Source organism: Phoxinus phoxinus, assembly GCF_949152265.1.
Source record: "Phoxinus phoxinus genome assembly, chromosome: 7".
NCBI classification, from domain to species: domain Eukaryota; kingdom Metazoa; phylum Chordata; class Actinopteri; order Cypriniformes; family Leuciscidae; genus Phoxinus; species Phoxinus phoxinus.
Window position 1 is genome coordinate 10,039,626 of NC_136882.1, and position 15,853 is coordinate 10,055,478.

Consider the following 15,853-nt stretch of genomic DNA (forward strand, 5'->3'; position numbering starts at 1 on the left):
AGAATATCCAGACACAAATCTAGTCAATTAAATTAAAATAGGCCTATAAGATGGTTTTTATTTTATTTTAAAGGACATTGTTGGTAATTGTACATTCCCGTATTATTATTTTAATATGTGTAAAATAGTTATTATATGAAACAAGTAGGTGTGCACTAACCAAGTAAGTTACTTCAATCATGCTATTGCCATGGTAATCCAAAAAACCAACTGTAGTGATATCATGTTTTAAGTTTTAAACGAGTGTATTGACAAACATACAGTTATATGTCTAACTCGAACCACACCCTGAACAGAATTTAATTTGCTAGTGCGTCCAAAATATCGCTGTATATTGACACGTCGTCACATAAATGTGTTTAGCCTACGTGTAAAACAGGGCAGGTCTGATGTGCAGGACGCCAGCAGGAACTACGGGCTTAAAGGAGGATGTCCTTAACCCAGTGGAACGTGTGTTTGTGTGTGCGCTTAGAAGTTGCACCAGATAATTGTCGAAACGAACCTTTAGAATATCGAAACGAGTGCAGAAAACATTCATGTGAGAAGACCGGAGCAGCACGTGTGTGATGACAAACTTTGCGACGACGATCTCAATTGGAAGTTTCACGCGACTTTTTCAGCATTCTTTGATACAAAATATCTCAAATGGATTAATTGTGGATCTAATATGTCTTTGAGTGCAAAACTGCGGAAGTTTGCCAGGACAACAGAGTTTTAGGTCATACTGCAGAAATTTTGCCACGCAGTAGGTTAGTTTTGGAGTTTGGGATGTTTAGTGAAGTAGTGGCTACGTTCTCTCACTTGGTGTATGGCAATAACAACATTTAAAACATCATGTTTTGGTACATTTAAATAGTCTATTTAAGAGTACAACAGCTATTCACAAGTGGAATAAACCTCGTCTGTACGCCCAGGTAAACCACAATCAAATCCCGTTTCTATTATCGCGATAGCTTGAATAACAACTGTAACTATAGTGACAGAGTTGTTTCGTTTTAATTCTGCTAACTTTTGCGGCTTCTCTGCTATGTTGTTAAAACGTTGGTTCCAATTGAACTCATTCCTTTTGTTCCATCTTGGCCCACATAGAACGTAATTAATCTTTCTGTTTCTAAATCAGTTGCGACTTCTGAATATTTCAGGTAGGCATCAGTTTAAGAATGTGGAGTCAGTCAGTACTGCACTGAGTGTGAACATTCAAAACAAAACAATGAAGTTTAGGAAGTATTTCAGAGGCAGTGGGAGGGTCCTAGCGTTTGTGTTTATCGCATCTGTAATCTGGCTCCTCTTTGATATCGCAGCACTGAGGATATCCTTCAATGATGTGAATCAGGATCTCAAAGAGAGAGATATTGTGCTAAAACAGAGAAGGAATAAAGGCAATGTAGATGATGTGTTTAAACATCCTCTGCAAAAAGTAAACGTAGAAAAGAGGGAGTTTTTTAAAAACAAAAAAAGATTTGAAAAGAAAGTTGATGAGGTTTACAGAAAGTGGCCAAAGTTTAGGACAGAACCCCAAGCTCTGTTAAACAACAATAAACATTTGAATTCAATGTTAATGGAACAAAAGGAGGTAATTAATCAAAGCAAAGGAAATCTAACTGTGAAATCACCTGTGAAAGGAACAATTATTAGCATATCTCCAAAAACAAATGAGACAAAAACTGAAATTAACGGCAAAGTGAACAGTATATCTGCAAAGATGAACAAAATAAATGCTGCTTTTGGACAGACAGAAGCAAATCTAGATGTTAAAGCACATTTACTTACTAAAGCACTGACTGCTGTCCAGGAGAAAGTTGATTCTCCTGCGCTCAAAGAAAACACTGTGGAGAAAGTAAATCATACCAATGACACACTAGTGATGTCACATAAGAAAGTAGATTCAGGTTTACAAAATAACTTGAGTAATGATTTTCTCAAACCAACAAAGACTGATAAACCGAATAATATTATTGACAATAGAGAGAAACATGTCAATACTTACAACAAAACTAAACCAGATATTACTAAAAAACCAGTAGAAACAGCACACTCTCCTAGTGTGCGATTGAGGAGGTCAGGAGAGCTTCATAAGGTTATGACCCTAGATGCGACAGACTTGCCCAGAGATCCGCGGGCCGTGGGACAGTTTGGACAAGCTGCAAGTGTTCCCAGAGATAAAGAACTGGAGTCTCGAAGACGCTGGAGTGAAGGATATTTTAATGTATTCCTGAGTGAACAGATACCAATAGATAGAGCCATTCCAGACACCAGACCACGAACGTGAGTTTGAACCATAAAATAATTTTGTTGTATTTGGGGAGGTCATGGCAAATTTTATGTAATGGCAAGCAGATGTAGCACTGATATATGTATGTGTAACACTTCCATACCCTGTATTGTTTAGATGTTCAGAAAATCTTGTTCATGATGACTTGCCTAACACCAGCGTGATCTTCTGCTTTGTGGATGAGGTGTGGTCAACTCTGCTACGCTCAGTGCACAGTGTGCTCAACAGGTCTCCTCCACACCTGCTGAAGGAGATCATTCTGGTGGACGACTGCAGCACCAAAGGTCTGAGGGACAATCATGTGCTGATTTACTTGCATTTTTTTGAATCATGTGAGATCAGTGACATTGTTTATGTCTTAATAGTTAAAAGCTTTAGACCTCACACATAGTATTAAGGTACATTTTGGGTGATCCTGTATGGATGACTGTGAAACACAAGCCTGTTTTGTATCATGTTTAACCCTTGTATTTAGTGCTGATGACTTGTGTGAGTTTAAGTCATCAGCACTAAATAAGGGTAAACATGATACAAAACAGGCTTGTGTTTCACAGTCATCCACTTCAGTTTACTTCTTGAATAAGGAACTCCTTTGACTACTTGAAATCTTGAAAAGTTTAATTTAACAATGCTTAATCTATGACAAAAAAAATAAAAAGTCCAGGAATAAAAATATAAGCATGGATTTAATCATTTAAGAAAAAAAGTTAGTAAAATCCTCTGATTTATAGACTTATATATGTTCTTTAAAATTAACAATCTTTGCTTTCAAATTGTCATAGAAGTCAAGTCATCTTCATTTATATACACCCTTAAAAAATGCTGGGTAGTTTTAACCCAATTTTGGGTCAAATATGGACAAACCCAGCCATTGGGTTAAATTTTTTAATTGCATTTTTGATCCAACGTTTGGGTTTGTCCATATTTGACCCAAAATTGTGTTAAAATAACCCAGCATATTTTAGAGTGTAGCGCTTTTAACAATGTAGATTGTTTTAAAGCAGCTTTACAGTGATAAACGGATAATTTAAGGTAACAGAGATTTTTTTTGGATTTATAGCGGTTCTTGAATAAAGATATTTTCCAGCTAAAGTTAGGCTAGTTTTGATTGATTCACTTCGTCGCTAAGATCATTAGTTATTAAATTAGAGAACGCTAAGACGACATCGTTCTCTCTACACAGACTTTAAACGCGAACCTGTGAGAAACGCTGATGGCGCTCACGAGCGCATTAAGAATTAATTCTATAGTTATGCACATTTGAATATATGTGCGCAGGTTTGTAATTCCCTACAAACCAAGCCTTAACAAATTACTTGTCTGGCCTTAAACATTTTAGACAGAATTTTATCACTACGGGAAACCGAAATGATCCCGACAACGCTTTATCTGTAAAGTGGGATCCTCCATAGGGAGAGGCTAGTTGGCACTTCAGCACAGAAGTCAGAAAAGTATACCTCTAATTAAAGAAGCAATTGAAGGTATGTTAGTCCTCACCTTTCTGTGGTTTTGTTTCTCTATGAGGGATTTTGTTTGTGTTCTAGACTACCTGAAGGGCCAGCTGGATGTTTATATGTCTCAGTTCCCTAAAGTACAAATCATCCGCCTGAAAGAGAGACAAGGCCTCATCAGAGCCAGGATTGCAGGGGCCAGTGCTGCTACAGGTACTGTACACTCACACTCAGTTTAATTCATTTTACTGAGAAAGCTTCAATCTATACAATAGCAATATGCGTAGGGACTGTCCTTAGATTTGTGCTTAATTTAATTGGTTTGTAAATTGGGATACATAGCATAGACAGCTTGTCTCTCTGCTATAATGGATGTTGTTTTAGTGTTTGGCTGTAACAGATGTCGTTTCATCTGCAGGTGAAGTGTTGACATTCCTGGACTCTCATATTGAGTGTAACGTGGGGTGGCTGGAGCCACTGTTAGAAAGAGTTTACCTGGACCGCAAAAAAGTGGTCTGTCCTGTTATTGAGGTCATCAGCGATAAGGACATGAGGTAATGAAGTATATTCAGTCTTGCAATTAAATAACTGTTGAGCTCCCCTTACGGAACAAAAATATATGGGAATATACTGCAAAATATAATGTGATTTATTACATAATACATTTCATGGGAAACTAGTGCTTATATTTTTCAATACACTGCATGGGTATGCATTGACCATGTATGGCTATATATTAAAATATTTATAAAAGAAGACAAAAATAGCATTACATGTAATATTCACAAGTTGTATCCTTTATTGTGTACATGCATTCACATTTATATGGGAACATGTATGTGCAATATATGTACACACACACACACACACACACACACAAATTCACGGAATACGTTAACACAGAGTTTCCAGCATGCTTTGCTTCTGACTGACTTTGAGGAGAGCAAAAATTAAGTATTATTTAATGTGTTTGGTCAATATTAATATAGGGGGAGATCTGTTAGTGTTTAATGTTCTATTATTTTGGAATTTAAAAGTTTTTTGGGTATTTTTGGGGTTACCATGTGCTGAAGAGTAGAGCCTGTGGTTCGGTTGATGATTGGCCGATCATCATTAAGACTATAATTACTATATTTTAAAAGTGATAGCTGTGCTCTCCTCAGCACAGTGATAGTCTTTTGGCTAAATACTTTAGTACATGCATGTGTTCTTGTGCTCTTGTTATCTAGCTTGAAAATATGAAAAATGTATAATGTAAATAATTAAAAAAATATATATATTACATTCTATATTTCTCTATAAACAGTAGTATGTGTGTTTATTTTGCATGAGTAAATATATCTGCAATATATTTCATATCCAGTACCATATCTGATCGCATATACATCTATATATTATGAAGTGTATTACTGAATATAAAATTACATACATTATGATATATTAGTAAATATATGAAAAGCGGCAATTCCTTCTGTATTATTCAATATATTGTAATATATTATTCTGTATATTTTCAAATATACTGTTAAACTATTTAATATATTGACCATTCATATGTGGGAAATACATTTTCGTTCCATAAGGGTCCTTTGTACAAGGCACTTCAAATAATACCATGGTGTAACATAGCACATGTCCATGTCCTCATCAGATTAAATAACCATTTCAAGTGTATAGGTCTGCTTCACTGCTTCACTGAACTGTTAAAATGCATGCACTAAAATGCATTTATTTGTCTGTTTGTTTTGTTTCAGTTACATGCTTGTTGATAACTTCCAAAGAGGTATTTTCAGATGGCCACTGGTGTTTGGCTGGAGTGCTCTACCTGAAGAATATATTAGAAAAAACCAGGTCAAGGATTCAGACCCCATCAGGTAACGACAGTGTAAGGGCGTTGGTCAAAGCTGAACTACGACAAATAGGCCATCTAAACTTTACAAATCTTGATATACATGGACAACAGGGCATTCTGAGTACATATAACACATTTCTGATGAATTTACAATGCACGATGGGGCAGTTTTTAATCTATCAGTCATACACTACCAGTCAAAAGTTTTGGATCGGTATGATTTTTAATGCTTTTAAAAGAAGTCTCTTCTGCTCACCAAGGCTGCATTTATTTGATTAAAAATACAACAACAACAAAATGTATATTGTTAAATATTATGACAATTTAAAATAACAGTTTTCTATTTTAATGTATTTTAAATTGTAATTTATTTCTGTGATAAAATCTGAATTTTCAGCATAATAACTCCAGTCTGCAGTGTCATATGGTCCTTCAGAAATCATTCTAATACGATGATTTGATGCTCAAAAAGCATTCATTATTGTTATCAATGTTGAAAATAGTTGTGTAAAAAAAATCTGTATTCTTTGATGAATAGAAAGTTCAAAAGAACAGCATTTATTTGAAGTAGAATATTTTGTAACACATAATGTCTTCGTTGGAACTTTTGATCAATTTAATAAAATAAAATTATTACTGACCCCAAACTTTTGAACGGTAGTGTTTAATGTTACAAAAGCTTTCTATTTCAGATAAATGCTGTTCTTTTGAACTTTCTCTTCATCAAAGTAAAAATTCAATAACTGTTTTCAACCTTGATAATAATGAGAAATGTTTCTTGAGCATCAAATCATCTCAGAATGATTTCTGAAATACCATGTGACACTGAAGACTGGAGAAATGATGCTGATAATTAAGCTTTGATCACAGGAATAAATTACACTTTACTTTATATTCACATAGAAAACAGCTGTTTTAAATTGAAATAAAATGTAACAATATTAATATTTTCTTGTCAAATAATTTGACAATAAAAATTTTAATCAAATAAATGCAACCTTGGTGAGTAGAAGAGACTTATTTTAAAAACATTAAAAATCTTACCGATCAAAAACTTTTGACTGATAGTTTATGTCAATAGGAATTAAGGCGTAATACTAATGTTGTCCACCAGAGAGATCCAAAGGATAAGAAAGCCTTTAAGGTCTCATAGATAAAATATAATGTATATAAATATATTTTATTTTAATATAGATTTTTATTTTATTAAATTTTATTTTAATATAGTTTGAGAGTTTAATATAATCAGTTTGTAAAAATAAAATGTTGCCAGACATGACTGAATGAGTTGCTGTCCAATTAAATGAAGATACAATATATTGTTGTTTCTTTTAACATAATACATAGAATAATACTTCCCTAAAGGGACTCATAAGTACATGGCCATGATAAGGTGGCTTACGTGGAGTGCTGGAAGTTCAGTCGATGTAGGAAGTCAGAGTCAAACGTGACTGACTGATAGGGAACGTCTAGGTTACTATGGTTACTATATACGTTACGTCTTGTCACCACAATTGCTGCACCACCACTGAGCGACCGGGTCACCGGCTCTGCTCCTCAGCGCAAACCTGAATGTGCATTGCACATGCTCTTCTTTCAACGCATTCTCATCCTTGGGCGTCATATACTGACGCTTTTGACAAATCGTCTACATCCAACGCACATGGCACCCTTTAGCGTCAATATGACACGCACAGAGCTTTGTTCGGTTATGGTTGGGTTTAGGTCTGGGGTAGGGTTAGGGTTAGACCACTAGGAGGCGCCTTCTGGCCCATATCTATCTGCGTCTCATATTGACGCTAAAGGGTGCCATGTGCGTTGGATGTAGACGATTTGTCAAAAGCGTAAGTATATGACGCCTTGGGATGAGATCGGGCTGCTTCTTTATATAGCCGTTCTGCGGGGCATAGTTCACAATGCAAATCTTGCACGCCAAAGTGCATTGGCTCGTTTAGTTTACACTCGAAGGTGATTGGGCTCTAAGGCGAGTTCCCAATTCGTCAGTTCAGTTCTGACATAATGTCTCTGTTCCTTCCTTCAGGGAATAGGGTTTACAATAGTCACCTAGATGTTTCTGTGTACTTTCAATACTTATAGGGGTTCTAATTGTGTTTTTATTCTTGCACAGGTGTCCTGTAATGGCAGGGGGACTTTTCTCTATAGATAAGAACTATTTCTATGAGCTGGGGGCATACGACCCAGGCCTGGATGTCTGGGGTGGTGAAAACATGGAAATCTCTTTCAAGGTAAATTAGCAAAGGTGCATTAGCTGAGTCCAGAGACCAAAGATTTAAATGGATCTCTTCTTTTTCTTTCTTTGATAAAATAGTTAGTTGTATTGCGTTTTTGGCCGCTTTCTCTCTCTCTCTCTCTCTCTCTCTCTCTCTCTCTCTCTCTCTCTCTCTCTCTCTCTCTCTCTCTCTCTCTCTCTCTCTCCCTCCTTATTTTAAATTATTGAGTTAAATTATTGATCACAGTCTTGTAGACATATCAGCATGGACTTTTAATGAAAAACAAAAAAGCTCTAAAACTGGGGGATTTTTTTATATGAGTCCTTTTAAACTTTTATTGAGCTATTCTAAATAATTGTATAGATTGCCCGTGGCAGCAGGTAATGTGTTACTTGTGCTGCAGATCTGGATGTGTGGCGGCGAGATTGAAATCATCCCCTGCTCACGTGTCGGCCACATCTTCCGTGGCGATAATCCTTACAAGTTCCCTAAAGACCGTGTGAAGACAGTCGAGAGAAACTTGGCCAGGGTTGTTGAGGTGTGGATGGATGAATATAAAGAGATCTTTTATGGTCATGGCTACCACCACCTACTGGACAAAAGTGTGACTGATATAGGAAATCTGACAGAACAGATTCAGCTGAGAGAAAAACTCAAGTGTAAAAGCTTTAAATGGTACTTGGAGAATGTGTACCCTGACCTGGACGCTCCTCTGGTCAAAGCTGAAGGAGTGGTAGGTAGAACATATATACACTTTAGAGGACATTTATTATAGAAGATATATTATTGGATTTGCCTAATTCTTCTGTCACTAATCTTAGAGACATTCTTCTTGCATTTCTTTGTTAGTTGTATTGTTTTCTGTTTAGAAATTTACGTCTCTTTGTTTCAGATTTTTAATGTTGGAGCCAGAAAATGTTTGGTATTTCAAAATGGCATATTTTCTTTTGATAAATGTGAGCTCGCAAATAAGGTAAATCCAATTCAGATGTATTATTCACATATTCTATTCTGCTGTATAATCTTTCATCATAAAATCACTGTCCTGCTTTCTCATGCCTCAGAGTCAACAATTTAGCTACACCTGGTTAAGGATGCTTCGACAGAACACTTCCTGCTTGGCTCCTCAGGAAACACAGATTATCATGGAACCATGTGACAACACTAAGCCACATCTCCGCTGGATGCACAAGTCTGGTAAAGGTTTGGTAAGTCCTGGGCAAAATACAATCTCTAGGTATAGCACCATTGATACCCTTCAGCCGTGACTTATTCACCATACAGCACTAGCTTCGAGTACCTTATTGCTTTTATAAAACCACACAAAACAAATATTAAAGCCGAAAATATGTATTAATGCTACATTCATAAAGTAAAATCACTAAACGCTTTCCTTCTGCTGGAAAAAAATAGTCACTGACCACGAACAGCAACAAAATATTCCTAATCTTGTGTTTAATATGCTTCATCTCATGGAGCTCAAATAAAACAGATTAGGAACCGTTCTCATTCTGTCTTTTTTTTTTTACACAATATGTGTTATTTCCTCATAAAAGTACAGCTGCTTATCTCTCAGCATGAGAAATATCACTGTGGTGAAATCGACAGTTCCCTTTAGTTGAGGCTCAGCAGTGAGAACGTCGCTCCAGCACTTTCTTTTATTTAAGTTTGACCTCTTTTAGCTCTGTAGTGAGCTTTCACACTTATGTTCACTCACAGATATAATTTCCCTCGATTCGAGACGTAAAATAACGTCCTTGTTTACACCCTTGTTTCAGTTCTTTTCAATATAAAAGTCTTTGCTACTGACTCCCTCAGTATGTTTACATAGACAACAATATTCCGACATTAAGCCGGTTGAAGCAGGGGACACACTTAACGACTGTAAGGCCGATTATGAATGTAATTTGATACTTACGACTGATCATGCCCAAACGCGCCGTGTCAGGGAAAGTTGCATTCAGTCGGTGTTCACAGTAGGTGTTTAAAATAGACATGTACACACATAAAATTTTAAAAAGAAACACCCTGAACTGTATATGGTACCATAACGAAGACAAACTGTATGTTGATACGGAGAGAACGTCGAACCTGCGTGGCATGGTGATGTAATGACGTGTGCCATTAATCGATCTATATTCTAGAACATGTAAAACGAGAACATCAAAGGAATATTCTACATGCAACTCATGTAAACACCTTAATCGGAATATTGTCTTATTCAGAATAAGGTCACATCCATCTAATGAAGTAATACTGTAACTTTCACTGAAGTTGACATCACAATCACTAACAAACCCTTTCTTAATACCAAATATGGCATATTATTTGCATAAAATAAAATATTATTTATTGAACAATAATATTTAAATTGTAATGGATATGGCAAAGTATTTGGTCTCGGTGGAATAGATCTGCTACGCTTTTGCTGCAGAGCAAGTACCGAGACTTGCTACTGCTAATACATTCACAGACATTGCTGTGAGCATCTAAGACATGCTGCTGCTGCTGCACATGTAACATGCATGTATTAACCCCCACAGCTACATCTGTTGGAACTATTTTTCTATTTTATTTAACTATTTTAAAAATATATTAAATTCAATTCAATTAGTTTATTATTTATGATGGTAATCATAAGTAAATAATACATATAAACTTTGAAGGCTACATGCTGTTTAAAAGTAAACATGGTTTATAAAAAGATCAAGTGAAAAAAAAGCAACCTTTAATGCACGTATTATTATTAGTAGTAGTAGTATTACAGTGCATTGAGACGTAGCTAAATCTACTGTACAACAGTAGCCTAATTTTGTTATTTCTGTCAATTTCAAGTTAAACCGAACTTTTATTTTGACGGGTTGTCATGAAGACCTTTGAGTTTCTGTGTGTATATGATATGATGTTAGTTTTTCTCAAATTAAACAATACAATGCTCATGAAGTGTCTCAGAGCGGCTCTGGAGATGACATTCATGTCCTCATATTGTGAGGCAGCAAATTCTGAAAACACTGCGAGTGTCACGCGTGCTTCAGACAAGCAGAACATTCAGGATTCATATTTAACGGTCCCATATTGTACACCTTTCTGAAGTTTTATTTTAGGTTTTAATGTCCCTAAGAATATATATTTGCGGTACAAGTAAAAAAAAACATCTAAATATATTTGTACAGCTCCTTTCTCAGGAGCTCTGCCAAGAACAGGTATATTTTGGCCTGTCTAATTAATATTCATTCTCTTCTGATTGGCCTGTTGTTTTCTGAGTGACGCACGGCCAGGCCAACCACAGGTAACTAGGGCCATGTATGCTGTGGCTTGGTGATGCTCACAAGTAAGGTAAATAAAACACCTGTAATGATGGTGATAAATTATTTGTTATTAAAGCATAAACATTCACAAACCACTGTTAATTTAACATAAAAGCAAGCATAAGCTACTGCGTGCATGGTTTGGCACCCCCTTTAATAATTCCTAAAAAGCTGACATCTCAGTTCATCGCGCCACAAAGCTCCGCTATTCTCAATGAAGCTGACTGCACAATAAATCTTTCATAATGTCAACACTTCGTTTGTTATAATCGGATGATTTGCCAGCATGCAGAATTCAGCACTGAACAAAAAGTCAGTTTTAAGCGGTGAGTGGATTCTATCTTAAACGCATCTCATTGGCCACTGCATTCAAGAAATCAACACATGTCTGTAATTGGCTACATCGCTCAACGCTGCGAACGTTATAAATAGAAACTCGTTCTGGCCTGTAAATCGGTTGTATTTAGTTTTAGTTATTCTTGTTGCTTTTGTGCAACTTATGAATAATTTTATTTTTGTGTTTTAAATGTTTAATGTTTTATTTTTAGATATTTCTATCTTGCGAGAGTCCCACAAATTGTTTTATTTATCGTTTATATAGTATTTATCGTTTTTTTTATATATTTCACATTTTTATGGAAGTCAACAACGGCTTGTGAAAAGGCAAAGCTACATTATGCAGGCTGTGTGTATTTGTCTGTGGACTGACTGTTTTGAAACGTATATGGTAGTTACATAGCCCCTAGACTTCTGTTATCATGAAAACAAAAATAATTTTTGGAAATAAAATTTTTGACAATATGGGACTTTTAAATTGTCTTTTTGCGGTTTAATAGCCTATTCACAGATACTAGTATATATCGTGGTATACATCGGCTACAGTGCTCCTAGTAAAAACGTTAGTCTGAAGCCCTGCGCTTAGATAAGCACGGAAGCGACTGAAATCAACTGTCTATTAGTGGGTACCGCGTATACACGGTACACGGTACCGTCACATTTAAAAAATGTCAGTACCGACTTAGTACCGAAGTACCGGTACTTTTGACAACCCTACTAGAAATGCATGCTATGTGTTCTCGTAGATATAACGATGCAAGCTGATCCTAGGAACTCAGGAACCACATGGGCAAGTATCATCAAGAAGTCATTTGATAATGATTACAAAACCTTTATACTCTTATTTGATTAATTAAAAGCCATTAGTAGCGATAATGAATGACAGGAGCGTGCTCTGACGCTGCATCAATATGTTAAGCATATCTAATGAAAACATTACCCTTAAAATAATAGAAAGTTGTTGTTTTTTTCTTTACTTTAACCTTCACATCCATATCAGGCAGTGTCACGTCACCTAATCACAAAAATGGCAAAAAGACTGAGCTTTTGTTTTCAGCGTGAATGCCGCAAAAAAAAACACACACATCTAAAACGGGAAAGAGCTTAGAGATTGACTGTACAAATAGATTTGACAAGAAATCTGAGGTATATTTTTACAGACTGCCTGAAAGCTACAAAACAGAGAAGCAAATAGATCGTTGCAATTCATAGAAACAACTGGACTCCAGGCAGTGAAACGTGGATTTGCAGTTATCATGTTGTGTCAATATGTTGAATATTGGGGTAAAACCACACTCTATATATTGTATTGTTTGTTATATATTGTATTGACAATTCCTCAATAAAATATTTACCCTCGTATATTCTGCATACCGGTAATTGGATGTTTTTAAATAAACACTGACAAAAACTACACAAGTTTTAGGGCTGGGCAATATGATGATATTTATAGCATTGATATAAGTGATCACCGGGATTTAGACCTACCTGTATTTTATTTACAGTACCGTATATAAAACATTCACAGGCAAATTTGCTTTATGTATTTCCCCGGCATCGAAATCAGGCACATACAAATGTCAGGAATATGATTCCTGGTTGCATGTCAATACCCATGGATCACTGGATCTTTGTTAAGTTGTTAAGGAACACTGTATCGAGTCCAACCTTTAGTTTAAACTGCGAAAAACGCGAGTAAAATAAACAATTATCAGTTTCCCCTATTAAATTCAGTCATGGAGCAGCTCTTTTGCCACTCAGTCCAGCTGATGCATTCCCAACCATTACAAAAAAAAAATTAACTACTTTATAATCAAAACCTTTTCTAATCTTGACTAAACATATTGCTGGAAAGGTCTGAGTCTCCAGTTTCCATGTTTGGTGTCTGTTTTGTCATAGAAGTGAAATTTGGATAGAAATTGTTCAATTTGTTACAGGAGAACCCATCAAAAAAAAAGTCAATGGAGTGTGGGTGACACCCGGTGGATAATTTTGGTACAGCGCCTAAACAAAATCTCATAGGAACTTCACTTTTTTTGAAATCAACTTCATATTTGATGATTTAGACATATGGCTTTGGTTTTATAGTAGTTTTAGAGTAAACATTATTTAGTAAAATATATATTTTATATAAAATAAAAAATAGGTTGTACAGTACATTTGATTTCCAGTAAATTTAAACTTCCAAAACTTTTTCATACTTTAATTTTTTGAAGTGCTCAATAGTCTGCTGAGTGTCTTCTTTAAAACAAGACCAAACTTAGGTCTATATTCCAAAGCATTCTTGAATAAAAAACATTTAAGTTTGGATAGTGCATTTTCACGTCTATTCTCCAAAAGGGGGGTGACTGTTAAGGGGTTAAAAATTACCATGATAAAACTACAGATAAAACTGATAAAACAGAGTTCCAAAGGTAATTTTACCTTTCATCAACCAAACCGTATCCACTTCTGATACCTAAAATCATTTTTACAGGCGATTTAAGCAAAGCCCTAAACTGTAAAATCAAACTAATTAAATGATCTGCGGCACATACTTACATTAATTTTTGTTAAAAACATGACTTCAGATCCCCCAAGTAAATTTAGTACTTTTGGAAAATTCTTGGGGGGCCTGTGCCCCAGTAGTGATCAAACTGCATCGACTCAATCATTAAGACTGTCTTTGGCGCCATCTAATGGCATAATACTGAGAGTATCTGTCCAACTGTTTACTGAAACTTTTTCATTGAGTTTTATATTCCAATTACTGTGTGAATGACGAGTTTTATTCAGTCCTTTCATCTGATAGTGCGCACCACACCATTCAGAATCACCAATAAACTCATTTTAAACAAAAGCCCTGACCTTTATGTTCAGATTATGCATAATAATGTGAACATTGGAACATCTTGGAGAGAGATTTACTGTGCTGACTGTAGTAAATGTATATGACACTGTTTGAAGATGCTGAATGGAGAATGACATTTGACAGCTGCTGCGAATGAAACCGTTTCTGTGAACTTCAATTTTTCTGTTCCTCAAATAAAGCAATTTAATGGCTTCAGAACACCTGGAATATAATTCACTAAAACTTTTATAGTGCTTTTTTGTCCTTTTGTTTGAGCTTGACTGGATCAGTCTTGTCTGACTGTCACCCGATCTGGCAAAAAAGGTCTGTATCGGAACGGTACAGATATTATGTACTCTTTGGGCACCTAGCTCAAGCTTTAAGTGTGATTAGTTCAAGTGTGTAATAATGTTTTGACCTAAGTTTACCTTCTATATCTGTCTAGACGGAGCATGTGATGATAGAGAGTCATTCCCAACCCATCTGTCTGGAAGCTGGAGTTAAAGCTGGCATCTACCTTAAGAACTGTGATCCCATCAATACTTTTCAAAAATGGCAGTTCACACACTACTACGCTCAGTGAGATGCTCCAGAATATCACACATATTCTCCATCACAACTTTCTCCTCTGTCTAATGACATTTCTCTATTTTTTTTATATATTTTTTTGTCTTTTAATATGTGTGGTTTGAGGATTTTTTTGTGTGTAAGGTTCATATGTGTAATGCAGGTGTGCATTTGTTGTTTGATTTTTATTTTTTTATTTATTTTACATTTTTACTCATAATAGTTTGGGGATTGATTCAGGTGTCTCTTTTGGGCTATTCAGATTATTCATATTTTAGGGTTTTTGTGAGAAATACTTTGGCAATGGATATTGATAGCAAATTACACACAGGGGTTTTGTACAACAACAACAAACAAACAAAATTTCAACGTTTGAGGATTTTTCACAATAAAGTTCAAATTGTCTCTGAACACTATCAAGGATTTGATTTTTTCACATCTTGTTGAAGTGGGTATGAAATTATGACTTTATTATCGTATTGTGTATTTCAAAGTGAAACTGCTTTTTGGACAAGAATAAAAATGTAGATTGGATTGTGAAAAGTGAGTGTTGCATACCTCTAAGTGCCTCTGGGCCAACGACTTAATCCTATGGTGTGGCTGAAGGTTTTCTGCACATTCCTTGCACTACTGTGCTTAAGTTATTGCAGTTTAAGTTATTTAGTTCAAATTAAATCACTGTTTGACTCCATTTTATCATGACCTTGAATTTAGGGTGGAATGCCAATTGATAATTGGTCATTTATAATTTATCTTGACATTTTTGTATCCAATCTTAGATAACTTGCCGGTCTTGGTCATTAGAAGTACAACCTTACTGACAATATTATAGATGGCTGTCATTGTTTTTTTTTTTTTCTAAAAGTACTTTAATTGTCTACTATCTAAAGGGACTAAACAGAGTTACATTATATCTACACTCTAAAAAATGCTGGGTTGTTTCAACCCAATTTTGGGTCAAATATGGACAAACCCAGCCGTTGGGTTAAATTTTTTAATTACATTT

The 15,853-nt window shown here is 35.5% G+C and overlaps 1 protein-coding gene across 1 annotated transcript; it reads left to right on the forward strand.

Moving 5' to 3' along the window:
* Nucleotides 1-347: 347 nt before the first annotated feature.
* On the forward strand, nt 348-15,390 carry galnt5 (polypeptide N-acetylgalactosaminyltransferase 5). Its single transcript, XM_079617930.1, has 10 exons — nt 348-2,265; nt 2,390-2,556; nt 3,817-3,936; nt 4,142-4,277; nt 5,478-5,597; nt 7,704-7,821; nt 8,210-8,539; nt 8,699-8,779; nt 8,871-9,014; nt 14,726-15,390. Exons 1-10 carry the CDS (start codon nt 1,211-1,213, stop codon nt 14,861-14,863), a joined length of 2,409 nt encoding a protein of 802 aa, XP_079474056.1. The 5' UTR covers nt 348-1,210; the 3' UTR covers nt 14,864-15,390.
* Nucleotides 15,391-15,853: the final 463 nt, after the last annotated feature.